The sequence below is a fragment of the Lygodium microphyllum genome, chromosome 29 (assembly GCF_053477565.2).
Source record: "Lygodium microphyllum isolate KBCC chromosome 29, Lygodium_microphyllum_v1.1.10, whole genome shotgun sequence".
In the NCBI taxonomy this organism is placed as follows: Eukaryota; Viridiplantae; Streptophyta; class Polypodiopsida; order Schizaeales; family Lygodiaceae; genus Lygodium; species Lygodium microphyllum.
Window position 1 is genome coordinate 47,458,232 of NC_141163.1, and position 26,968 is coordinate 47,485,199.

At 42.0% G+C, this 26,968-nt stretch overlaps 1 protein-coding gene across 1 annotated transcript; it reads right to left on the reverse strand.

Annotated features, from left to right (window-relative positions):
- Positions 1-7,976: 7,976 nt before the first annotated feature.
- On the reverse strand, positions 7,977-25,941 carry LOC148010583 (uncharacterized). Its single transcript, XM_087672230.1, has 8 exons — positions 25,700-25,941; positions 9,586-9,753; positions 9,367-9,472; positions 9,033-9,215; positions 8,783-8,948; positions 8,338-8,693; positions 8,165-8,233; positions 7,977-8,076 (listed from the first exon to the last, which is right to left on the reverse strand). The coding sequence occupies exons 1-8, from the start codon at positions 25,724-25,726 to the stop codon at positions 8,009-8,011; spliced, it is 1,143 nt and encodes a 380-aa protein (XP_087528356.1). The 5' UTR covers positions 25,727-25,941; the 3' UTR covers positions 7,977-8,008.
- Between the last annotated feature and the right edge of the window lie 1,027 nt (positions 25,942-26,968).

Consider the following 26,968-nt stretch of genomic DNA (forward strand, 5'->3'; position numbering starts at 1 on the left):
CTTGGGCGCCCATTAGCTTTAATTCTTTATTGACACAAAAGCAAACTCAAAAGCTAAAGCGTGCTATTTTGTAATTTGGGCTATTATTTGAGCTTGAAGATGAATAATATATTAAATACATGCTTTGTGAAGCGCTCACACAAGGCATGGGGGAGATTGCACCCAATTAGTCTCTTGTTCATGTCGTGCAGGCTTTCTTCATTGGTTTTTGTGTAAAAAGTAGAGTTCTTTTGTTCTTGGGGACCTTCTGACGCTCACTACGCGCGCTTACGGCGACCGATCTGTGCACCACTTGTGCACACTTCAATGTTGGCTTGCACTCTGATTTTCCATAAGTATGCTAGTCATAGAGTGACAGTAATTACTAAACATTGACTGGAAACTCCATTGCATTGAACTCCAAGGAGGCATTGTTTGAGCTTGTTCTTGCTATGATTTTTAAGTGTTCTTATGTGACAAGTGTTTCAATGAGGCTAATAAGCCTAGATAAGGCGCTAGGGATTTTTATGGGAATTCTTTGCAAGCTTGGAACACTCTCTACTTCCAATCAATGAGGTGTAGCGTTAGCACCTGCAAGTGCTTTCACCTTGTTGCCTTACAGCCCTCAATGGCCAGGATGGCACTATGAGTCTCTGTTTTCTTTGGTATGGTAGTTCTCTTCAAGGTTTGGATGTGTACACTGACCTTCTCTCTTTCAACACTCCGATCACTCAAGTTCCTTGTTTTGGTGATGTCATGAGGTGACTGATAGCCTCTGTCAGCTTCAGTCTTGATCAAAAGGTCACAACTAGTATGTGACTCAAGTAGATAGGATAAGTGGATGCCAAAGGCACTTGAATCTTGCTTGCAAGATGATTAACCTATTTCATGCAATTGGTTGGTTCTCAAGGAGGTCTCCCAATCACCCACAATGGTCCACGATGTGTTGTCATTAGAGGACGCGGTCTGCTTGTGATTCTGCAAGGTCATAAGCTACCTCCTTCAACTTTAGAGCATATTCCTTGCCAATGACCTGGTGACCTTCAACACAAGGAGGTAGACCACCAAACGATGAGCAAGTCATCCCCCTAATCCCCAAAAGGCAAGCTCACTGCTAGGCAATGACTAATTGACCGCTTCCCATCAACCAACCTATCCACAACAAATGACTAAGTGCATAAAGCTCTTGCTAGTACAAAACTTGTAGTTAAGCTTGTGAACCTATAATTCCACAATGGGAAATGGTACAAGAGCCTATGATTACAATTTGGTTAAAACTGTCCTTGAGAGTCCCCAAACTAGCTTTTCGACCCCCCGAACAGCCTACTAAGCTCTAACAATAGCCTTTTTTGCTACAAGCAACTCAATCCACCTCTAGGGCAAGTAATGATAGTGATTTTTCTAAACTAAACATGGGTGTGAAGTTATTTCTTGCCTTGGTTCGTATCTCTCCAAACTATATACCCTCAGGTCTTGCTAAGAGGTGCTAGTCGACACTAAGAAGGACTAACTCACTGCAATAGGTCGTGTCTATGATATCCATGGTCAATACTCAATGATTATCAAAGAAATTGCATGTTTGTAGCCTGCTTTGGCTAAATACCACGAGATTTTTGATGGCTCACATAGTTTGGCTTAGACTTTCACTAGTCAAACTAGCCAACAATGGCACCACCACAACTAGTTTGCTCCCCTATTGGGTCAACTAGTTTGCCCAACCTATGCCTCCAGTTTCAATCAAATTTTAGAGATTTTGTTGTTGCTCTCACGGTATAAATTATAGCAATGCCCTATTTGATCATTCAATCAACAACATGACCAAGAACATGTTCCCTCCTGTAGGCCCACTAAACTAGCTAGTTAAATTGTGCCTAGCTCCTACACTTATACTTCATACAACCAACAAATTTTTAGATATTTTCAATGCTTTCCAGGAGTTCAAATAGTAATTTTCAATTATCAACTCATCCAGTTGCTTAGGCAAAACACTTTCAATTACAAGCTTGATAGTCATACTATTTCCACAACAAGCAGGCACTGACAAGTATTCAGTAAAACACTAAGCAGTAGTCATAGATTTTTCATTGTTCATGATGATTGAACATTCAAAATTTGAATTTTTTTACTAAATTAATTGAATTCAACATTCATCCCCATTGTTCTCTTGTTATGCATGCATGTCCTAGCCTCCTTAGACTACCTGCAATACCTATAACTAGATTTTTTTATGGTGTTGTACTACCCTAGCATGAATTATTTCTCTCACCCTTAACCCACATGAATTTCAATGAATAATAGAAAAATTTAGTAAATTTTCAGCATCAATCATGTGCTTCAATCTTTTCCATTCATGTCAAAATTTCATTCATAACAAGTGATGCATCAAAGTATAATAAGCATGACCACTTCCATGAGTTTCCCCTTGCCGATCTCTCAATTCAGCAAATTCAACTTAGCTACAACAAACCATCTATATTTTCATACTCGTGGGATGTGTCTCTCAGTCCCGTTCATTGCTAGCATTGATACTCATAGTCAATGACTTTTTTCGGGTAGTTGGGTGTTGACCACAACTACCTAGTTGCCATCAAACTCCCAATCTGTAAATGCTAATGCATCTTATAATAAAAGCTCATAAAATTTACTAAGATCTTAGCATTTTTCTTTCATGACTTATCAGCCCATCAAGCGTGCTCAAATGATAGAGTGCTCATCATTGCATATGATGCAAATTGTGTCGATTATCCACAAGCAAGAGTAGTTTTGTTTTTCTGTTTTTTTTTTCAAAAAAAATATTTTTGTCCTAATATAGAAATTCTCAAAAATCCATGCCTATTCTACCAAAAATATATATACAAGTACACACCACAAATTGGTTCCCTTCCAACCTAATCCTTCCTAACTACGACATGTGACGTTTTTGCATCAAACCCGCTGTCATGGCGAGAAATCCCATCTAGCTTGAATTCAACGTATTCTGCTCGCTATATATGGTCATAAACTTGTCAAGAGGAATTACATCAGATCCCAACAACTGAACCAAAATGTAGTACCACTTCGCCTATATGCTAGATCTAGAGGGAATGACACATATTAATCATACGCTCCCTCAAGTCAAGTTCGCTCATCATATTCTCACCCTTGTGAGGTTTCCTACCATCTCATATCACTCTCAACTTTCCACGAATACAAATTCATAGCATGTCAAGCAATAAGACAACTCAAGAATATTAGTCGGTACAAGAGAACTCACATCACGCAAGCTCCCAAGCTTTTATGACTCCACTAGTGCACATTGTGACAAGCTCCACACTTCTCACCCTTCGTCCTTCGAATGCAAGGAAATGGCCTTTGTTGCTTGTTTCTCCAAACTCCCGCGAACACGACAATGCAAACAAGCATAAGGACTGTCACTACCATAAGAAGTACATACACACTGTTAAAGCACCAAGTGTACAAAGAGCACATAGTAATGTAAAGGCTCCACTGAGTGATCCAATGGTATGTAGGTCTAGCAAGGTCTAATATCCTATTAAAAGATTTGGTTTTGAAGGTTATGCGGCTCACCACTATGCTTATATAATAAAGGTAGTTTAGAATTTTGAGTCCACTTGTTTTAAGGATGTTGTTGGTCATACTCATTGGGGTGCAGCAATGGATGAGAATATGGCTACATTAGAAGCCAATAAGACTTCGGATTTGGTACCCTTGCCTAAGGGCAAGAAAGCTATTAAATGTAAGTGGGCTTACAAAATCAAGCATAATCCAAATGGTTCAATTAGTAAGTATAAGGCTATGGTCAAACATATGGTATAGTTTATGAAGAGACATTCAGTCCAATTACTAGGATGGCAACTATTAGATGCGTGACAGCAGCCAAAGGTTAAAATTCAAAACAAATGGATGTTAAGAATGCATTCTTGTATGATGAATTGCAAGAAAAAATATATATGGAGTAGCCAGTAGGTTATGAGGAGTCAAAGCATCCCACATATGTGTACAACACTTTATAGCTGAAGCAAGCACCTAAAGCATAGTCTAACAAGATCAAAGAGTATCTTGTCAATATTGACTTTTATATTTCTAATGATGATCACTCACTTTATGTGAGAAAGAGAGATGTAGATTTGCTCATCATTGTTATCTATGTGGATGACTTGATTATTACATGTAACAATGATAATGGGATTGCTGAAGTTAAAGACTTTGAAAAAGAAAATTAAGATGAAGAATTTGGATGAGCTAAGATACTTAGTATTGAGGTGATTAGATATAATGATGGTATATGGCTATCCCAAAGACACTATGGCTTGGATATGTTATACACGTATGATATGATAACATGTAAGCCTCTTTCAGTACCATTAGAGAAAAATGTGAAGTTGAGTGCCAATATTAGAGATGAGATAGAAGGCCCTACTATATTCATGAGAATAGTAGAGAGTCTGATTTACATTACCATCATAAGGTCAAACTTGAGCTATGTTATTGGTCTTGTAAGTCAATTTATGCAGATGCTTAGAAAGCCTCATTTGAATACAGTCAGATGCATATTGAGGTATATGAAGTCCACTTTACATTATAGACTTTTTAATGAGGCAAGTAAGGATGTTCAAGTGTTTGGATACATATATACAGATTGGACTGGTAGCATGTCAAACAAAAAATCTACCATTGGATTCATGTTTTCCCTTGATAGTGCAACAATTACACGGAGCAGCAAAAAGGAACTTACAATTACTTTATCGAGTACAAAGGCCAAGTATAGAGATGCTACTATGACAGCATGTGAGGTAGTATGGCTACAAAAGTTATTGGGTGATTTGGATGTGCAGAGAGATGATCCAATTGTCATTTACTGTGACAATATGAATAGCATACATCTAGCTAGAAACCTAGCATTCCATACTAAGACAAAACACATTGAGATACACTACCACTTTGTGAGAGAGAATATACTTGCAAGAGAGATTGGCTTGATATATATCAACACACAAAATCAGATAGCTAATATTTTCACAAAGGCATTGGATGTAGAGAAGCTTCAAAAGTTTCAAAGCTTACTTGAAATTACAGAGATACAATTAAGCTTAAGAAAAAGTGTTAAGATGGCAAGCTCAACATGTGCGAACATTGATGATAAACCGCCTAGCTAGATGGGTCCACAGATCTACACTTACCACGTCGATTGTCATTATGATCGTCACATGGCCAATGACTTGCTTCTTATTATATTTAATTTGATACACTTACATACATCTAACATAGCTATAGTACCAGTCGATTAGTATAATCAATTATGCTTTGTTTGACTTAACATACCACTTTCTTTTATGTTGTATCTTATCTATGCTTTATGTGCATTGCATGTGTAAAATAGTTTTAAAAAATCAACAAGAAAACGTTCTAACCTCCATCTCTCTTCTTGTGTTCTTGAGTTAGCTTCCTCTTATGTGTACGATGTGTGTTTGATGCAACACCTCAAGCAAGTCTCCCCACCACACGATTCTTGATAATATATGTGACCTTTGTATTTAAACTTGGGCTCAACCTCTTATGTCATGGTTTTATAGAATCTATTTGGCTCTCTTGTTTAATTCCTATTTTTTCTAGAGCTCTTGATACTTTTATATTCTTTTTGTATTCTTCTTTTTCCCATCTCGATGAGCCCTCTTCTTCCAAGCTTTGAATTTTGCCAACTGCATGTAGTCATTATTCCTTGAAGCTGTCACTCTTGAATGCTCTTTGACTTTTGCACATCTTGCTTCTCTAATCTTTGGCTTCCCTCGATGTACTCCAGTAGCTTATTATTTCTCACTTCTTGTAGCTTCTTCGCAAAAAGGTTAACAAGAAGTAACAATTTATGAGCATAAACACAACCACAAGAATTTACCAATTTATTACGATCATAATTAGAAGTATGGTTCGAGAAGGTTTGCTTCAACCTAGAAGTAGTTCACACCTTGAGAAAAATCCTTCTCAATTCTTTGAAAGAAGGAAATAAGTCCTCTTCAAATTCCTCAAAATATAGTTATATTTTTTAAATATATGTATAAAATATCATCTCAATTAAGGATACTTCCTTGTCACATGATGAAAAGGATTTACTTCCTCTTCGTCAATTTTTTTTTCCCGAAACCTTGATTAGGAGTTTGATTTTAGGACTCAAAAATCTAACACACATTTAAATAGGCCCGGCACCCTATCATGGGTGTATGTGCATTTGATTAGAATTCTAGGAACTCAACACTCATGGTAGACTTAAATCAGGTGGTTAACAAACGACTAAACACGCCCTTAAAAAGTGTGACGTGCATTGCATCTCTGCTTGAATTTGTAATAGTAAATTGTTTTAGCAAATCCAGAAGAAGAAATGTACTCACTGACCTGAATATAATTTACATGTGATTCTTGTATGTAATCAAAAAGCCGCGCATTATAATTCACGAACACGTGAGATTGTCCTCGCCTTTCCTTGCTGTGTTTACACTCGCTCACCAACCTGGCACATGGCCAGGAGGTAAAGTCTCCCGTGACCCACGGTACCGGTCCCTTCATGCAGGCCCCAGGGCGTTTGAAGGTCGCCACCTTGCTTAGAAGCCCTTCGCACCACACTGCTTCCCCATTAATGCTCGAGCGCCTCGGCCATCCCCCCGATGCTTCCAAGGCACACTCAGTAAACTCATTAGGCATAGTTTGTTTTCAGAGACATCGTTTCAGAAAGGCCGGTAGACTGTAAACATTGCCCTTGTGCGACGCCCCTCTTTCCTCCAGCTTCTGCAATTCTTGCTCCTTCCACTCTTCCTCCTCCAACTCTAATCATTCAAAGCATACCCCACATCCTGCTCCACCTCCCTCCAACTCCTCCCCATGCAGGCACTTTGCTCCACCTCGCGCTTCTCCTCCTGCTTTCTCTCGTTGTTGGACCGCTACTTCCTTGTGTCTTTTATGGTCTATTCCTGCTCCTAATAACCTCTCTAGATCATTAGTTCTTCTGCTCCTTCCTTCGTTAGATGTTGTGGACTGCTGTCATTCGTGGACTAAAACTAATTTTGGTGGTCAACGCCCGCCTTGACAGCTCCTCCCTCATCTAGCAGCCATGAATCAGCCGACATTGCCCAGATGTTGCATCCACGAGCAGCATTGTGGATAGGTCGCATTGCAGAGCGCCATTATTCTAAGTGAAGGCATTAAACAATAGATAGCATGTAATCAACAACAAATACTAAACAAGTATTGCATTACAATAGGTATTGCATTCCAGTAAGGTAACGCTAAAACGAAGGATAGACTAATTTGAAGCTTAAGAACCTAAACCCCTCTTTGTTGTAGCACCCTTCTTGTGCTTGTCATTGAAAGCAAGGGGTAGAAGCCAAAGTTCTATATAAACTGCATTGACAGCAGACATTTATTACAACCTGCATACCCAACATCAAGTGAAAGAACCCGTTCTTGCAGAAAATGTGCCATAGTATGTTTTGAGCTGGAAGTCATGAAATTCTTGTACCTCAAATCACTCATGAGAAGCTTTCCCGAAGGGCCAATCTGTGTGCACTTGACTGATTACATTTCTGGTACTGAAACAGGTCGATTCTTTACATTGTTGGTACCAGATCCTCGGCTTGGATAAAATGAGCTCCATACTTAAGAATGACCGTGTTTCTCTGCAAAGTTGTGTCTTCCACAAGGCAGCTTGCTGTCAATGCATATCAAGAACTAAACGATTTAATTGCATAAACTTAAGAGGAAATAAATTAGGATTCACACTGCTAACAGCTCAATCTGATAATACATGTGAATAGGCTTCCTCTGGAACCGTTGTAATGAGCAATTAAGGTCAGAGTATGTACAAAACATGTGTACATTGCCGGATACAGTACAAAACTGAAAGTTGTCAGTCAAAGGCACGACTAGTAACTACATCTTGTCCATGGGGGAATAACATGAACTAAGGGAGTTACTTTTAGAGGAATATATTCCAATCACCTTTGAAGGAGCATCCAAACCTATGCTGCAGTCAAGGCCCCCTTCACTTGACATCCTCAAAGTCATCATAGACTGCTGGAACTGTTATCTGATCATGCATCTTCTCATCATCTAACATAAGAAGCACAAAAACAAAATAATATCAACATAAATAACAGCATTACAGCTTTAGAGAACAGCAATAGGTTACAAATTTTACCTGAAGACTGAATGAACACATCTGAATCAGGGCCCAGAAAAGGTGATCCAGAGTAGCTTCCAAGAATATCTAAGAAACGAGGGGGTTTAATGTTTAAAGAAAAAAGTAAAAATAAGCCACAAGGCAAGACTCACTACCTTGGCAACTAGTGTATATGCCACAAAGTGCATTACCTGTACTGTTTGCCAGTTCAGCTGTGATATCTGACAGACTAAAACTACGAGGAAATGTCTCAAGAAGTCCCAGTGATTCTCTGCCTCCAGGTGCATCTGCATCTGTGCCGATCTGAAATGCTCCTATGCCATTTTGTGTGTGGCTTTCGCTCGAATGGAGAGTTGTATCTGGAGGGAAATCAGAAGAGACATCCATTCCTATTCCAGATATGTCGGTTGGATTACCCATTGTTGCAAATGGAAAACTTGAACTTCCCTGCATTCCTGTGGCTGATCCCATACTCAGATCATTGCTTAACGGGATATGTGATGCTGTTGTAAGCATAGACATCTCTGTATTCATATTGGCAACCCCACTGCAAATAAAAAGCTCATGGCATCAGCACTGTTTGAGGTATGCAGACATATATGTGCAACGTGACTTTAAATATTTTTTGAGTCTCACTTGGATCCAGGGCTCCCGTGTGCGACGCCAAATGCTTCTGGGGCTTGTGTGCCACTTAGGACTGGAGCACTTAATGAGGCAACTGGCATTGGGACCATATGTGGATGGCCAGCTGCTGCAATGTGTGGTTGCTGTGGCACAGGGTATCCAATTGGCATATGATGCACTGTAAAGCAGAAGAACAGAGAATACTCAGCTGCAAGAACCATGAATCTGGAATTTTCAAGCATTTCTGTGTACATGTAATCACCTTGAGTGGTATGCATGCCATTTTGTAAAGATGGTAGTGAAGCTTTTACTGGATGAATCTTCTGAGTTAACTGAGCATGCTGCTCCAGCAGTTGATTGAAAATAATGATCTGGCTTTTAAGTTTCAAGCGGACATAATATGCTTTGAAAAAGTCAGGATTTTGCTCCTCCAGCTTTTGCCAAACTAAAATAGAACACCCGAAGGAGTTGGTATTAAATAATAAAGTTAATCACTTTCTAGAGTCTGATTTCGTGAGAGCAGTGCTGTCACCTTTATTAAAGAGTTGCAAAAACTCACTTTATGTGATAAAGAAATTTCCAAGCAGTTAACTCACCAAGCCCAGAAAATCCAGGCTCAATTTTGGCTTGATTCAAGAGTGTACTGATAACCTCTGACCTGTTCATGTATAGCTGCAGACACCTCTCTATCAGGTTTTGGACCTAAACAACCAAAGTTCTTGAATTAGTATGGAGGAGGGGGAAGAAAGCCAACAATATCTATGAGCTGGGATTATCAGCTATTAAGGAAAACAGAAGACCTGAGAAACACATACCAGCTGGATATCTTCACATGATATTTTTCTTCCTTCACTCGCAGTTGCAGGAGGTACTGCTGTAATCCCTGACGTAGCCTGACTGTTAGTTGATGGAGGTTGTCCTTGTTGGGAGCTTTGCTGCATAGGCTGCTTTTGTTGCTGTGCTTGGGCTACTCCTGGCGGGGACTGCAAAATACAACAAATATTCCAGGACGTTGCACGGATGATCCCCAATTAGCTGTCCACAGTGAAGCAGCACCAATCAATTCCAACAATTTCCATTTTAGTTCCATTGCTATTAATGGATCAATGCATCACTTTGAAGAAGTTAAAAAATTCTCCAAAAAGAGCAAAATCTAATTGTATGCTGCTGCTCACATGGCTGGAAGAGCTTTGCAAACCCTTGCTTGTTGCTCAGCTGATGGAAGGGATTATTGACCTTGCTATTGGATGACCCAGTGGTTTCCTCTCAATTCAGTACAAGAGTGTGCTGATAATCTGGTGGAGTAAAGCAATGGTCAATCCTCCTGAGGCCCCTAAGATTACTTGATTTGCTCCATATCAGCCCTAGATTTTGGGTAAGTGCAATGTGGTAACTAGAAGAAATCCTTATTTGCTCATGCGTGAAAGATGACATTGCTATCATAGTTGCCTGAAATGCCATTTTGGGGGTTTGAAACAGAAATGAGGAGACACCCGAAATGTTCCCATCCCAAAACGCATTTCAGGATGGCAGGTTTAGGTCGAGTTTTGGGCAGCATCTTCATTTTCCAGCCTGCGCATTTTGTCTCCACCTGCTCCCCTCAGCACCTAAGCCTCTTTTATCTGCTGCTCACTCTCTTTTATTTTTGCTTCTCTTACTCCAGCCCCACTGTTGTCTACAGCCCCTTTCACCCTCATCCCTCATCCTTCAGCTCCCTGATCTTTCCTTGCCTGTCTACACTATTGGCAGCTGTTTTCTCTCAGATTTTCAGGTGTTTTTCACAGTTTCCAGCAAGCTATCACTCTCCTCTCTTCATCCTTCGCTGTCCACACTCTTTACAGCTGGTTTTCCCCCAATTTGCTGCTGGTTTTCTCTATTTCCAGCAAACTATGGTTATGGTGGACACATTTTGAAGCAACACATGCATCATGAGAAACTATGGAGGTAGCTATGGCTCAAAGTGGTGGGAATGCAACTACTACCATGTCATATGCATGGGGAGCGTCACGTGAGTGAAGGATCATCTTGCTTGTGTTAGCGGTAAGGATATTGATAATTGCCCTGATGTGTCCATAGATGTGTTTGTTACTTTAGAGCAATGGAGGTGGCAATGCTTGGTTGTCAATGTGGCACAATTGAAGAAGAGAATGGATGAAGAAAATCTACACTGAACTCTGAAGGAATGCTAAATACAAGGACTGATCAGTCCCTACACACAACCCAAGGCATCAATGAGGGCACCGGATCATGCTAATGACTGAAGACAACACCAAAAGACAGAGGAGAGTTCTGAACATCGGAATGTGATGAAGCCTTCAATATAGAATGACAAGGCATCTAGGGGGGCAAGCTATATATGGCCAAAAACATCCAAAACTGACCGACCTACTCCATGAGACCCTAAATATGCTGGCTGACCATCATAAAATGAAAAAAATAATGCTGGTGAAAATGATTAGCAAACCGCCCATAAAAAAACGATGGGTGCCCACCCCACTAGCCAAATGAAAAGAAATGCAAGCTAGAAATAAACCTCAACCAATGTGATCACACATAAAACCCGACTGAAAACGAAATGCATGCTCTAGAAAGAGCTGCCTCCACTGTCAAAACACATGATGGACCAAATACCAGAGCTCCTAATGGTCCTGTCTAACTCAAACTAAGGCTCACATACAGGAGACAATTGTGCATGGCAAACATGACTATTAGAGAGCCTACTCAATCAAGACAACCTGGGCACTAAGTTTAGTAAGGCCATAATAGAGAGGAGCAGAAAGTGCAAGTCTCAAACATGTAGGACCTCTGAAACGGAGCTTGATGAACAATCTAGCAATAACAGCAAAGTGCCAACACTACTAATAGGCATGGATGAGATGTCACCAATAGTGACTATACCCTCGGATAAACGAAGATTTTGCAATAAACCTCCTTGAGGAGTCATATGACTTGAAGCATTGTTGTCAAAAACCCAAGGCCTCTTGAAAGACAAGGCAATCAATGAAGATGGCTCCTCCATCATATGGATATGAAGAAAAATGGACTCATGGGTAATAGCTCATGAAGAAGTAGAGGAGGGCTTAGCTGTTATAGCACCATCCTTCGCTCCCGAACAAAGGTGAGAAGTGCCTTTCCCACAATATGGGCATTTAGACTTCTCTGAATTTATGTTAGAGCCCAAGGAAGACCCCAAATGGTCAACATGCTTCTTCTTCTTCTTCTTGGCCTTCTTGTCCTTCTTGTTATCCCCTCCTGAACCTACAATAAAAGCATTCATACACCTAGATCCACTAGCTCCAATCTCCTTGAGGCGCTCTTCATGCTCCAAAACAAGCAATGCTTACTCCTCCCAAAGAATAATCTCCTGTACTCTGGAGGTCAATAGGTTGGTGTAGAAAAGATCATACTTGGGAGATGGTGTAGGGCAAGGTTAGACACGGAGATCAAGCTAGACAGACCTTACGCGCAGTGAGAGAGAGAGAGTGCGAGTGAGCAGAGTGGAAAGTGAACACATTTTTCGGTACAATGACAAGAGAGTACCACTTTAGGTTTTAGATAGATATATGTATGAAAGTACAATGTGCTAAGGGTGTGTTCACACCCGTGAATATATAAAAGGCACGATGGCCCTTTATTCCCAACAACCTTCCACCTAAAGGCAATGTGCCTTAAGAGGAGAAAAGAATCAGCTAAGTCTAAGTATGTACAAAGCTGAAATAAATATATCTATCCAACTCCCATCATCTGTCGGAAATGAGCAAACCACTCTACTAGAAGACCCTTCGTGAGAAGGTCTGCAGGATTATCATCCCTATGCACTTTGACAAGCTCAATGCTATTGTTGTCAAGTACATCTCTAATGAAGTAGTACTTCACCTGTATGTGCTTTGTCTTTGCATGAAAGACAGGATTCCGTGCTAGCATAATAGCACTCTGACTATCACAATGGAGAACAGGTAACTCTGTGATACCAAGCTCTCCCACCAGACGTGAAAGCCATAAAGCCTCCTTGCATGCCTCAATGACAGCTACATACTCTGCCTCTGTAGTAGACAATGCAACACACTTTTGTAGCCTGGAGATCCAAGAAACTGCTCCTCCTGTGAAAGTAAACACATATCCAGAAGTGGACTTCCTACAGTCTGCATGACCAGCATAGTCTGCATCCGTCAAGCCAACAACAGATGCCTTCTGCTTTCCAAAGCAAATGCACAACTTCTTTGTGCCTTTGAGGTATCTCATAATACCTTTCACTACATCCCAATGCTTCTTGCCAGGGGTTGCCATGTATCTGCTAACCACTCCCACTGCAAAAGCAATGTCAGGACGTGTAGCAACCATAGCATACTTTAAACTGCCAACAGCTAAAGCATTGGGGTATCTTATAATACCTTTCACTACATCCCAATGCTTCTTGCCAGGGGTTACCATGTATCTGGTAACCACTCCCACTGCAAAAGCAATGTCAAGACATGTAGCAACCATAGCATACATCAAATTGCCAATAGCTGAAGCATATGGTATCTTGGCCATTTCAGCCTTCTCATCATCAGATGTAGAGCTGTCCTCTGTACTGAGTTTCACATATGGAGGCAATGGAACCCCAATTGTTTTCCCCCCCTCCATATTGAAACGCTGCAAAACTTTGAAGATATACTCTTGCTGAGATAGATAGAGTAAGCCTTTAGATCTATCTTTGAGTATTCGCATGCCAAGAATGTGATTTGCATCACCCAGATCCTTCATGTCAAAGCTGCCATGAAGACTTTGCTTCAATGAATCCAAGGCATGAGTATCCCTACCAGCAATCAGCATGTCATCAACATACAAAACCAAGATAATCAGACTGCCATCTGTTGCCTTCTTGGCGTACAAGCAGTGATCCACTTGACTTCTATGAAAGCCTTGGGACTGCATGAATGTATCAAACTTATGATACCATTCTCTTGGTGCTTGTTTCAACCCATACAAACTCTTTTTGAGTTTACATACCATTTTTTCTTTCCCTTGTTCAACAAACCCTTCAGGCAGTTGCATATATATGTCTTCATGCAGATCACCATGTAAAAACGCAGTCTTTATATCCATCTGTATGAGCTCCATATCCTCAACTGCAACCAAGCCCAAAATGGTTCTCAATGTAGTCATCTTGACTACAGGAGAAAAAATCTCATCAAAGTCAATTCCATGCTCCTGCTTGTACCCCTTTGCAACCAATCTTGCTTTGTACTTTGGTGAGGAACCAAAAGTGACCTTCATTTTGTAAACCCATTTGCATGGAAGGGTTTTCTGCCCTTTAGGCAACTGCACCAAGTCCCAAGTGCAATTTTTTTCAAGAGATTCCGTCTCTGACAGCATGGCTTTATACCATTTCTTGCTGTCCTGTCTCTCCATTGCTTCCTTGAAGCAAGTCAGCTCACAACAGTCTATCAACATGACATACTCAGCCACATTAATTGCACCCGGAACAAATCTGTCAGGTTGTCTACTAGCCCTAGATGATCTCCTAACCCAATGGTCATTGTTTGTTGGTTGTTCCTGCAAATTTCCATTTTCAGCATGCTGTCCTGGCATTTCAGCCTGCAAATTAGCATTAACAGCTTGCTGTCCTGGTTGTTCCTGTACATGTAATGGCTCATTTTCATGGGCAATAGCTGGCTGATCATTTCCTGCATTTACAAGTTCATTTACAGCAGGTATTTGCTGCTGTACAACGGGCACATTTTGCTGTCCAAAAGGTATTTCTTCCCAGAATACAACCCTACGGACCTCCTCAGTTTTTTCGGGTTGTTTGTGCATGCGATATCCCGGAAGATAACGTCATTGCTGCGTACGATTTTCCTTTTCTCGGGATCCCACAATTTATACCCCTTTTCACCCTCATCACCATATCCTAGGAAAATGCATTTACAGGACTTTGGCTCAAGTTTGCTGCGTTTTTCTTTACGAATGTGCACAAAAGCCTCGCAGCCAAACACTTTCAGATGAGCATATGAAGGTGGCTTGCCCGACCACGCTTCTTGGGAAACTCCCCTCCCCAAAGACATGTTTGGTGACCGATTAATCAAGTGAACGGCTGTCATAACAACCTCTGCCCAAAAACCATGGGATAATGCAGCATGAGACAGCATCGTACAGACCTTATCCTGTATGGTCCGATTCATACGCTCTGCAACTCCATTTTGGGGTGGATTATGAGGGGCAATGAGCTCCCTCTTTATCCCTTTGCTGTCACAAAATGCCTGAAAGGCTTTGGACACATATTCCCCACCATTGTCAGAGCGAAGACACTTAAGTATATTATCTATCTGATTTTCAGCCAATGCCAAGAATTTTTTAAACTTGTCAAGCACTTCATCCTTGCTACGAATAGGGTAAACCCATACTTTCCGTGTAGCATCATCAACAAAGGTGACAAAATATTTATTTCCCCCTAAAGATAATCTTGGCATTTGACATACATCCGAATATACTAACTCTAGAGGAGAAGATTTCAAAGAAAGAGACTTTTTGTGAGAAATATGTGCATGTTTACCATAAATACAATGATCACAGTGCTCAAAATCAGCATAACGAAGATAATGCAAGTAACCCAAACAAGAAAGCACTTTCATTCCTATTTGACTCATGTGTCCCAACCGGCCATGCCACAAAGAAACACTTGGCTGCTCAGTCACGGCAACAACATGGTCACGTACACTAGATACATGAAGTGGATACAACGTATCACTCTTGCAACCTCTGGCAATAACCCTAGATCCCTTACAGATCTTCCATTTTCCATCACCAAAGATGGTATGAAAACCATCATCATCTAGCTGCCCTGTGCTAATCAAGCTCTTCTTGAGCTGAGGTACATCCCGTACATGTTGAAGTGTAAAGACAAAGCCATGCTGAAACTGTAACTGCACACTGTCAATACCTGCAATCTCACATGCATAGTTGTCCCCAAGATGGACAACACCATGTCAACCCCCTGTATAGGCGGAAAACCACTCATGATGAGGGGTGACATGAAAGGAAGCACTTGAATCAAAAATCCAGGTATGCATGTCAACATCTGTATTTGCAAGTAGAGTATGTGCACCAAAATGTGAAGAGACAAAGAGTACATCACTCCGACTGTCACTGTCATGAGTGAATACATTCACCTCTTCAATTTTTACACTGCTCTTCTTAGGTTGACTGTCCTTCTTCTCTTCCTTGCAGTCATCTGTCCTCTTGCCTTTTCTTTTCTCTTTCTTCCATTTGTAGCAATCACGTTTAAAGTGACCGTTCTTGTCACAATGATGGCATTCAACATCTTTGCCACGTGATTTACTGCGTCCCTTGCCATCATATTTGCCCTTTTGCTGTGATCTGCCCCTAGTATGCAAAGCACTGGAAGACTTACTAGATGCATTGTTCTACCGATTCATCTCTTCCATAAGTAGAGCACTCTCTACATCAGCATACAAAAGGATTACATTAGAATTGCTCATAGCAGTCCTGAATGTATCCCAACTCTCTAGTAGAGTGCAAAGCAAGAAAGTAGCCTTAAATTCCTCATCAATCATGAACTTCAAGGCAACCAGCTAGCTGAAAATGGAGTTAAACTCACTCGAGTGAGTAGACATTGCTATACCTTCTTTCATACGCAAATCCATAAGTTCTTTCAACCAATACACTTTGCTCGCAGCACTCTTCTGTACATACAGTTCTTCCAATCTAGTCCATATAGCATATGCAGAATCCAAACCTTCAATGTTGAACAGCAAGGCATCAGAAATTGATAGCTCTATGGTTGAGCGTGCAATCTCATTCAACTCATCCCAATCATCCTGATCCATGTCCGCGGGTTTTGCCCCTTTAGTTTTGATCGGCTTTGCCTGTTTCTTTTGTAACATGATATTGTAGCACTGTTTTTGCCACACTGCAAAATTATGTGTGCCTTCAAGCTTCTTTATATGCATCAAATTACTGCTGTCATTGCTGCCAGCCATGGTTTTCAGCCCAAATGTGAACCAAAAACCAGTAAATGCAGGCCCAAACTATCACCCAAGTGACCAAGGTACAAACAAGTACCAATCAGCAATAAATGACCATGCAGAAGTACAGATTTCAGATTTGTAATTAAATTTTCAGAAGCGCCAAAACAAGTGCTACAGCATTATCCAACTGATTACAATTGTTCCAAGGGCATGTGCATCACATTACATGAGAAAACCCAAAATTTCAGCTGCAATTTCTGTTGTACATGTACCCACGGGCATAAAATTTGACACGAACGGTCAAAAGCCTCAAAATTTTGTGCTCAAAAGCGTCAAACACACATTTGCATTTCCTCTCTCATGCATAGGACTGTCCAATTTTGCCAAAATAAAGCAATTTCAGCAAAACCCCCAAATTTCACCAAGTGTTGATGTCCAAATTGCACGGCATTCAACCTGCATGTACATAAAATGACCAAATGCTGCACAAATTTTGCCCAAACTGCAAAAGCCCCAAATTGCACGGGGTCCAATGTGCCTCAATGTCAAGAAATTGGGTAAATTTCAGCCCGATTTGTGCATGTACATTAAAAGCCCCAAATGTCTGAGGCAAGATTTCACAAATTCCTGCAATTTCTGAGACAAATTTGCTTGTCCTGCATCACATTCTCCAAATCTGGGAAAAGCCCCAAATTTTATGGGTCCAATGTTGAGAAATTTCACTTAGATGAGTAAAATTTCAATAATTTTGGCGAGATCCCCAATTCAAATGCGCACAATGTCTGCAATTTCTGACGCAGATGCCTCAATTTTGCATGAACAGTACTCAGTCTGAAGAAGCCCCAAATTTCTGGGCCAAAATTACACAAGTCTGGCCTTTTGTGCCTCACGCGTGAAACCCCGTCAGAAGGGGTAGAATCTGTTTTTTTTTTTTCTTTAAACAAGAAAAAATAGGAACGTGATGGGACGGGGTTCCGTTGACCTGTGGAACGTCGTTTGAATGTCGCCCCGTCCAAGGTGCACCGTCAGCGCCCGCTGAAGCCATCACGCGCTGGATCGTCACGCGCCGGTCGGCCCCGTCGCCCGTCACGCAACTGAGCAGCTGTCGCGCCCGCCACGTTTGGCGCCTATCACCGTGCAGCACTGGTCGCCGTGCCCGTCATGCAGTCGCCCACTCACGTGCAGCTTTCTGTCGTCAGCACTGCCACATTACCACGCCTACTCCCTGTTCTGGTCGCTACCCGCTGGCCCCCTCCGTGAGCCCCGCTACTGCTTGTCTGACGCTTGATACTGCTTGTCTGACGCCTGCTACTGCTCGTCAACTGCTGCATGGACTTGATGATTATCGCTCACGTCAAATGCTGCCTGTCGTGACCTGTCCATTGACTCCTGTCGACTGCCTCTTGCCAGCTCTGATACCAATTTGTAGGGCAAGGTTAGGCACGAAGATCGAGATAGACAGACCTTACGCACAGTGTGTGAGAGAGAGAGAGACAGAGAGTGCGAGTGAGCAAAGTAGAGTGAACACGTTTTTCGGTACAATGACAAGAGAGTACCACTTTAGGTTTTAGATAGATATATATATGAAAGTACAATGTGCTAAGGGTGTGTTCACACCCATGCACATATAAAAGGCACGATGGCCCTTTATTCCCAACAGATGGTAGATGAGTAATGCTAAGGGTGTGTTCACACCCGTGCACATATAAAAGGCACGATGGCCCTTTATTCCCAACAGATGGTAGATGAGTAATGGGCATCCTCCATTGGACAAGGTACAAGGGTAGTAACAAAATCCCAAATATCAAAGGCGTCGAGGATGCACTCCAGTTTACATAACCAAAGGGAGTAATTCAACCTATCAAATAGATCTTCTTTTGGTAGAGAGGGAAGCATGGGCACTTAAATAGGGGGTTACCATCATGGCAATACGAGAGGCGGAGGTACAAGCCCTACATGAAATATGAAGAGAAGTAAGAGGAGGTAAAGGGGGCTCCAATCTTTCTGACCGAACAGAGGGAGAACGAGCTCCAAATGTCAATCTTCACAATCTAACTAGTATGACTGCCTATCAAAAGAAGGGAGAAGCTCCTCATCAAAATCATAAAAAGCAAGCCATCTTTGGAAACTTGCAAACACACTAGAAAAACTTATGTTTTGGTGTCAGGATGCCCGAATAGAGAGAAAATCAGCTACACCCCACAAGTTATAGATGCCCCACACATTTCATAGAAGGCCCAACCAATGCAAAAAATCTGTATTCGGGACAGATCTACTCTAAACAGCAAGTTGAGTGTGGTCTCTGAAACCAACTCTTCTTCTCGGATAGGGCAGTAAATAACCTAATTAAAAACTAATTACAGCAAGCATAAAATTTAAGTAAATTGAAAATGCAAATGTTACCACTTAATCTTGGATATTGTACAATCTGTTGGCCCCAAAACTGGTGCCCCTTGCAGTTTTTCTTTATCTTGAATTGCAATCTAGATAGAATACAATGAGATTCCCTGAATCTTCCATCAAGAGGCTCGAGCTCCAAAGGAACTGTCTCGGGAGCCCAACTCTCCCCCGGATCTCATAGGACGGGGTGCTCCTCACCCCCATCTGTGGCCGGAACTTTCACGAACCACACATCTCGGCTCGTGTAGACATCCCGCTTGATGGGATCAAATAACCAATAACCTTGGGACTAGGAGCTATAGCCAACAAAAACCTGTCATCGGAAAGCCACCTCAAACTTGTCACGCTGCGTCTTCGGGATGTGCACATAGGCGTCACACCCAAAGATCCGGAAATAAGAGACATCGGGCTTAGTCCCAAAGTAAGCCTCAAAAGGAGTCATCCTGTCAATGGCCGAAGTGGGAGATCGATTGAGGATGTGAACTGCAGCAGCCACTGCCTCAACCCACAGAAACTAAGGTGTCTGTCGATGCTCCACCATGGTGCACGCCATCTCAATCACACTTCGGTTCTTTCGCTCTAAAATGCCATTCTCTTAAGAAGTGTTGGTGTTAGCAAACTCCTGGTGAATTCCCCTATATGCACAAAAACAAGCAAACTCATTAGACATAAATTCACCGCCCGTGTCTAAACGCAAGGTCTTCAATCGCCGGCCAGATCAATTCTCCTCAAAGAGAAGCCAATCCTTGAAGTGAGAGAAAGGCTCGACTTTAATGTCAAGTATGCCCATGTCATCCTGCTATAGTCATCTACGATCAACATGAAGTACAAGCTCCCCTTCAGGGACTCGGTTCTCATCACGCCACAAAGATCCGTAGATACAAGCTCCATAGATGAAGTAGACCGCCGCAAAGCTTTGTTGGGAATCGCATCCCGATGCAGTTTTCCACAAATGCACGAGACGGCTGATGGCTCACCACTATGTCCAGCAAACCTCGGACCTCTAACAAACGATCCTCGCGACACCTTCCGAAGGTAATCATAGGTCAAGTGGCCAAACCGAGCATGCCATAGCTCGAACTGTGTCTGAGAGGTAAGAGCTGTAGAAGACTTCAATTTGTAGATGCCATTCTTCTCATACCCTGCAGAGAGAACCTTCCTCAATCCGAATCAAGGACTCGAACAATATCATTGTCAAACTCCACCAAGAGGCCAAGAGCACAAATCATATGGACCAAAATTAAATGATACCCCAAGCCTGGCACACGCAACACCTCGGAAGTGTGGGTACCACCACATCTATCCGGAATAAGCTGCATCTCACCCCGCGCAGCAATAGACAAAGAAGAGCTGTCTCCAATGAAAATCTGTCCATGTGATGGAAGGAGTCATGTGCCGTGAGGCACCACTGTCCACGATCCACTCTCGAGCCTGGGAAGCTGTCATCGCAGCATCTGAAGTCTTTAGTGTAGAGTCCTCAATGGCTGCTAAGTGTAGAAAAGCAGCTGATGAGGTGCAGCCATAGCTCCAGAATCTTTCGTGTCCTTCTTCTTAGTGTCCTTCTTGTCTTTGTCAAGGTAATCCTTCTTCTAATGACCCGTCTTACCACGAATATGGCAGGTCGATTCCTTCTCCTTGTCCTTCTTGGATTTGTTGTCCTTCTTCTTCTTTTGGTCCTTCCCCTTCTTCTGGAGGCTTGACCAATCAAAGCCTCCGATTTGGAAGCATTTTGTACCTTCAATTGTTCCTCTTGGTCCAAGACCATAGGAACCAACTCTTCCCACCGAAGAGTAGACTCCCGCCCTGATGCAATAAGAGCATAATAAAAGGTACCGAATCGTGGCGGTAACTAGGACAACAAAGTGATCGCCGTGTCTTTGGAGGAAATAAGCTTTCCCACATTTTGAACCTGCATCTGAAGCTACCGAAGCTTGTTGATGTGTTCCCGAAGCGAAGAAGACTTATTCACGGACAAGGTCCACATCTACACCTCCAAAGAAACCCTCTTCATCGGGGTCATCCGGTTGTACATTTGGTCGAGCTCCAGTCATATCTCTCGAGCCACTGTCAAGTGCTCGATGTGAGCTATCACAACTGTAGTGTAAGACAAAAAGAAAAAAACAAATCCTGGCATTCAATTTGTCCCAATGAGACTGGGCCTTGGTCAACTCCGCACAAGCATTGGAAGAGAGTTTGGACTCATCTCTTACCAAGGGCCTATTAATCTCCTCCATCACAAGCTCCGCCAAATCATAAGACTCCAAAATGGCCAACAAGATCACCCGCCAGATGTGGTAATTGTCACCATCAAGCTTTTGATCTGATGGAAGAGCCGGTAGGACAGCCACCTTCCTGTCCATGATCGCTTGGAACTCCAAATCATTCTTTGTAGACATGTTCACCTACAATGCCTGCACAAATGCAAAATCAGCCCCCTCTGACTATGTAAACACAACATGTTAGGGCTATTACCTCCACATCCTAAACCTTCTTCAGCCACCACTGGAGACGATGAAAAGGTAAAATCTGCAGTGGAAGCCTAAAATGTAGCCTTTCTCCCCTTCAAACAGCAACAACCTGCAATAAATTCACCAACTGGACTCCTTTCCCACACGCCCACACTCGCTTCAGCCTTGTTCCGATGCGCAGCCCTCCTACTCGCCCTCGAATGCTGAAAACACAGCCTTGTGTCACGCTGAAATCTCCTCTTCAAGTAGGTTCTTCAATCAATCAGTCCGATTTCACTGCTCTCATACTATGTCAAGGTGCAGCAATACGGAAGTGTAGGACAAAGACCGAGAGAGAGTAAACACATAGAGAAGAGAGAGAGAGAGAGAAAAGGAGACAATGTAACGCAGAAAATCTGCAAAGTAGTATGCTGTATAGGAGTGCAGAAATATACACGGGTGCAGAGAGAATATCTGCATGTGTCTCCGCCTTGACGATCTCGATCTCGTCAGCCCGTGTGCTGTCCACCTCTGCAATCTATCTCCGTCAAATCTCACAATCAGAATGTGATCAAGTGCTAGACCAGTATGCTATAAACAACAGAAAATAATCACAAAAAATGGGGAGAAAACAGGTCGGCTGCAATTAATGCAGCAGACTGCCCAAAAAAACTGTCCGACTGCTGCTGTGCCACGTCGCGCCTGTCCAACTTGCTGACGTGGCATCTTGTGCTGCTAACGTGGCTCCTGCGTTGTCCGTACTACTGACATGGCTAGGGAATGACTCTCTAACAGAAATAGGGCGCTTAAAGTAGAAGAGAAAGGGTGAAGGCAACCACAAGCCACAAACCGCAATGTCCTCCCAAAGGGGTGTGAGGGTAGTGGAAGGGGCTGGTGAGAGAAGTGAAGGGTGTCTGACGATGAAGGAGGAGGGTTGAAGAATGACTAAAGAGTGGTGGGGTGGTAAAGAATGAATGAAGTGACTGCCTATTTATAGGCATAAGCTGTCTAGGGTGGCGCACCCTTGTGTGGGCGCCCACTGAAAAAGTGGCCAAAATGTGGACACCAGCCCTTTTTGGGGTTGTCATTGCAAAACCCTAAAATGAAGTGTGTGAATTGAAGAGTGGTTTTTCAACACTCCGTTGCTATCAAGGTATACTTGTTTCTTGTGTAGGATACCACGCGTCTAATAGGGTCAACAAAGTCTAGTCCCTGTTTTTTAAAGGACCCCAATGGCAAGATTGGGTGGAGGGGTAATCGATCATGGGACAGAGGTTGACAAAGCCGCTAGCAAGCGTTGCACTTCTACACAAATCTGTGAACATCTCCATGCATAGTAGGCCACTATAGTCCGGCTTGTTGGATCTTCCAAATTGTAACATCTGCTGCAAAGTGACCTCTAGCAATGCCTTGGTGAGCTTCTTTCATGACCGCATTCATTTCCATAGGTAGAACAACACGTTGCAACACATCAAACAGTATTCTGTGGTAGAGTTAGTCTAGGACAAATTCAAAACGCCGACTCTAGAGAACCAGCCGTTTGCATTGGTCCATCAAAATATGATCCAGGACTTGTCCTAAGTTCAAGAAAACCAGCAATTCCTCATACCACGTCCAAGGAGGATTGGGTGGGTCAAGTTCTCAGTTCTCAATAGCTGTATGCAACAGTGGGGCATCTGGAAAGTCATTATCTACTCTGATCACAGAGCTTCTTTGGAATCAAGCCAAGACAAGAAGTCGGCAATCACACGCTAGACCCCAAGTCTGTGTATGACCTTGAAATCAAATTCTTGGAGTTAGAATCCATCAGGCTAGTCTTCCTATGATATTCTATTGTTTGACCAAATAGACTAGAGCAGAGTGATCCACATGGAAGACAAATGAATGGCCAAATAAGTAGTCGCAAAATTTATTTACAAAACAAAACATTCCAAGGCATTTTCTTCCCATCACAAAGTAATTTTTCTCAACAACGGAGAGCTGTCTGCTGGCATAGAAAATTGGTCCAAACCAACCATTCTCGTCTTGTTGCATAAGCACACTATCTACTACCATATCTAAGACATCTACAAAGAGATTAAATGACTTTGTCAAATCCAGCAAAATCAAGATTAGGGCCTTGAACAGGAGTAGTAGAAGACATAGAAATGCAAGGTTTGCCGCCTCGTTCTAGTCGAAAGCTGCCTTGGGAGTGTGGGCAAGCTGATTCAGAGGGATGGCTACATGGACTAGAAGGTGCAAGTGACGTCTATGCCATCAGACTTGCCCTAGAAACCGTAGCACTGCAGTCAAAGAATTGAAAATGAGGGCCTGCATGATGGCAACTACAAGGATGTAAGGAGGGGCTAGGGCCAGCAAAGTACCAAGCCATACTCATGTCCCAAGAGTTGGCATTCCATACTGCCAATCTACACACATCCTAATGTACAGACGCAGCAATCATTGGACCTAAAGTCTTGATCACACAATGAATGTGCACAAGTGGGCTTTGAGTCCTATTTATAGAGCTCAATTGCTCTAACCCTAAAGTGCCCTTGGTGCATTCACACTAAGACACTCATGACCCAAGGCTGTGATCAATGCTACATGTGCCCATCCAAAATGCCCAAGGATGTAACAAATGCATTCCTGGTTAGCAAAGGCTAGTCTCCCAAGGGACCAATGAAGGGGTTAGACTAGATAAATATATTGTTTTGCAAGAAAATCAAGATGAAGATAAAGCACTCTAAGATGTCTAATTATTGGCCAATGCTAGGAGAAAACTTATTTCTCGGTGACAATGGAAAGCCTCTAAATGGAAACATGGTGACTTAACAATGAAACAAGCGATATGGTTTCAATATGTTGCCTTTGAAGGAGGACTTGCCCCTCTAAAGAAAAAACCCAAAACAACTTATAACCTACACACCAAGGGCACCAAGTGGTGGCAAGATTTATGGGATGCATCAACACTTAATTTGCTTTCTATTGAGGTTATGTAGTTGTTTGGCTTACTCAAGTGTTAAACAAAAGAGGAGGAATGGCCCACCTCCTATGTTTTAAGTGAGTATACTCTTGTAGAGGTTTGGGCCAAGCACAAAGGTAATCATGCAATCTTCTTAACGAAGAGGAATGATTCTAGGAAAACAAGTTATGACAAGTTATTAAAGAAACACACCATCTAGAGAAATTTTGATAAGTATGCTAATGTTCAAACCTAAAAGAGGTGATTGAAGTATGCTTGGAAAGCTATGCCTTCAAATAAGCACAGCATGTTTTGTAGGAGGTGATGATTAATGAATTTCCTACTAAGGACCATCAGTCCAAAATCTTCCCAATATCTCCACCTTGTGTACTTTGCAAGAAGCATGACGAGAGCATTGATCACCTGTACTGGGATTTCTTAGAAGCTCCCACACTTCATTGTAAGTTTTTGTCCTCCAAGCAAGTCGGTCCTCACCACACTGTTATGTGAAACAAATGCTTCTTCAGGATAGGGGAAGACCTAACCCAGAGTCACAGAAAGTATGATTATGCAGCATATTACGGTCCTTTAGGAACGTCACTCTTTCAGGCCAAAATAAGAGAAGGAAGGTCAAGCTAGTTGATGGCTTTAGCACATGCCCAAAGGAAGCCCAAGTTTTTATGAGCCAAGCTGTTAAACTTGAATATAAGAACCCGTGGATAGCAATTAGGAAAATTTTGAGGACAATCACGAAATATCTGGACAGGGATTATTTATACATCTCCCAAATAATCCGTATACTTTCTCTTAACATGTTTCAAGACAAAAAATGGAAGAAAGCCAAATCAGTATGTATGGGTTGAGAATCAGCCACTCCAAACATGGACCGTAAAGTTTATCATGTCAAGACCTTCCATACAGAGAAAGACATTAGCCAAAATCACACCACTCAGAGAAGGTATCATAATCTTAAGACCCTCCATAAAGAGAAAGTAGCTAGAAAATTCCTGAACCAGTAAGAAATCAGCCATCCTCAACAGTATCATAGTCGACTCTGCAAAAGATCGAGATACACTTTCTTCAAGTGCGTAATCAGACCCGAAAAAATATGGGGTTATTAATGGCGCACTGGAAAATAAACAAGATGAACGGCAAGGCAGCAGGATACCTGCGTAGAAGAGGAAGCAGCCGCCATGGAAGATCCAGTCAGGTGAGGAGAGGTCCGGGGTGCGGTTTAATGGAGGTGGCGTTGTCAATAAGGTAAAGGTGCCAAAAGAGCGACGCCAATATTCATTTCCTCGGTGAACGGAATCGTGATCAGAACTGAAGTGTGACATCCAAAAGCTCCGACGGTGCTGAGAAATTTCTCGCTAAGCTTCGTTATACACTTGTTGTGAACTAAAGTAGATCGGATTTTGACAAATGTTAACCAAAGACTCATATTTGTCAATGGAGTCATAGCCTAGTGGTTGGCTTGAGTGAGGGCTGATTATTGTGGGTGTGTCATTTCAAACCCTGGTTTTCGCTTCCATATTGGCACAAGGCAAGATGCGCTTAAAAACTAAGATTTAATATCGAGTGAATTTCCATTAATAGAGTAATTAAGGAGCTTTGGGATACATTTCAATAGTGTCATAATAGATCCTTAGTTCAATCTCTAGGATGGGGAGGCTTTCCAAGAGTCAAATTCTTCCTTTCCAAACACCTTTCTTACTGTGCAAGTACCTTTTCTTCCACCTCTCCCTATCAATCAAGAACACCTTGATGAGTACTTGCTAGGGATGGACTAGCTAATCCCAAATGATGCTCATATTCATTGTAGGAAAGGCCAAATCACATTCCAAAATCAAAAAGGAGAGTTAGTAACCACTCAAGTTGAAGCCCAAAAACCTAGAATCTAACTGGCAAAAGCTTTTGGAATCATGAAGGGGCTAAGAAAAGGACTATTGTCTACCTAATCAAAATTAATAAAACCAAGCAAGGAAAGGAAGTTATGAAATCAAGCTAGTACTAGGAACTCCTCCAGTAGCAAAGCAACCCTATCATATGTTTATCTTGAAAGCCATTGAGTTGACAGAGCAACTCAAACAACTTCTAGATCAAGGATACATCAAGCCAAGTAATTCACCATGGGGAGCCTGAGTGTTGTTCCAAAAGAATAACAATAGGACCCTCTATGTTCTTTACATCTACTACCGTGGGCTAAATCAGGTGATAATCAAGAAGTATCCAATTTCAAGGATAGATGATCTACTTGACCATCTTCAAGGTGCAAAGATCTTCTCAAAAATTTATATAATATCAAGTTATTATTACCAAATAAGGGTCAAAGGAGAAGACATTCCAAAAACTACCTTTAACAAGGTACGGCCATTACGAATTCATGGTGATGTTCTTTGGAGTAACCAATACACCTCCAATCGTCAACAGGCTAATG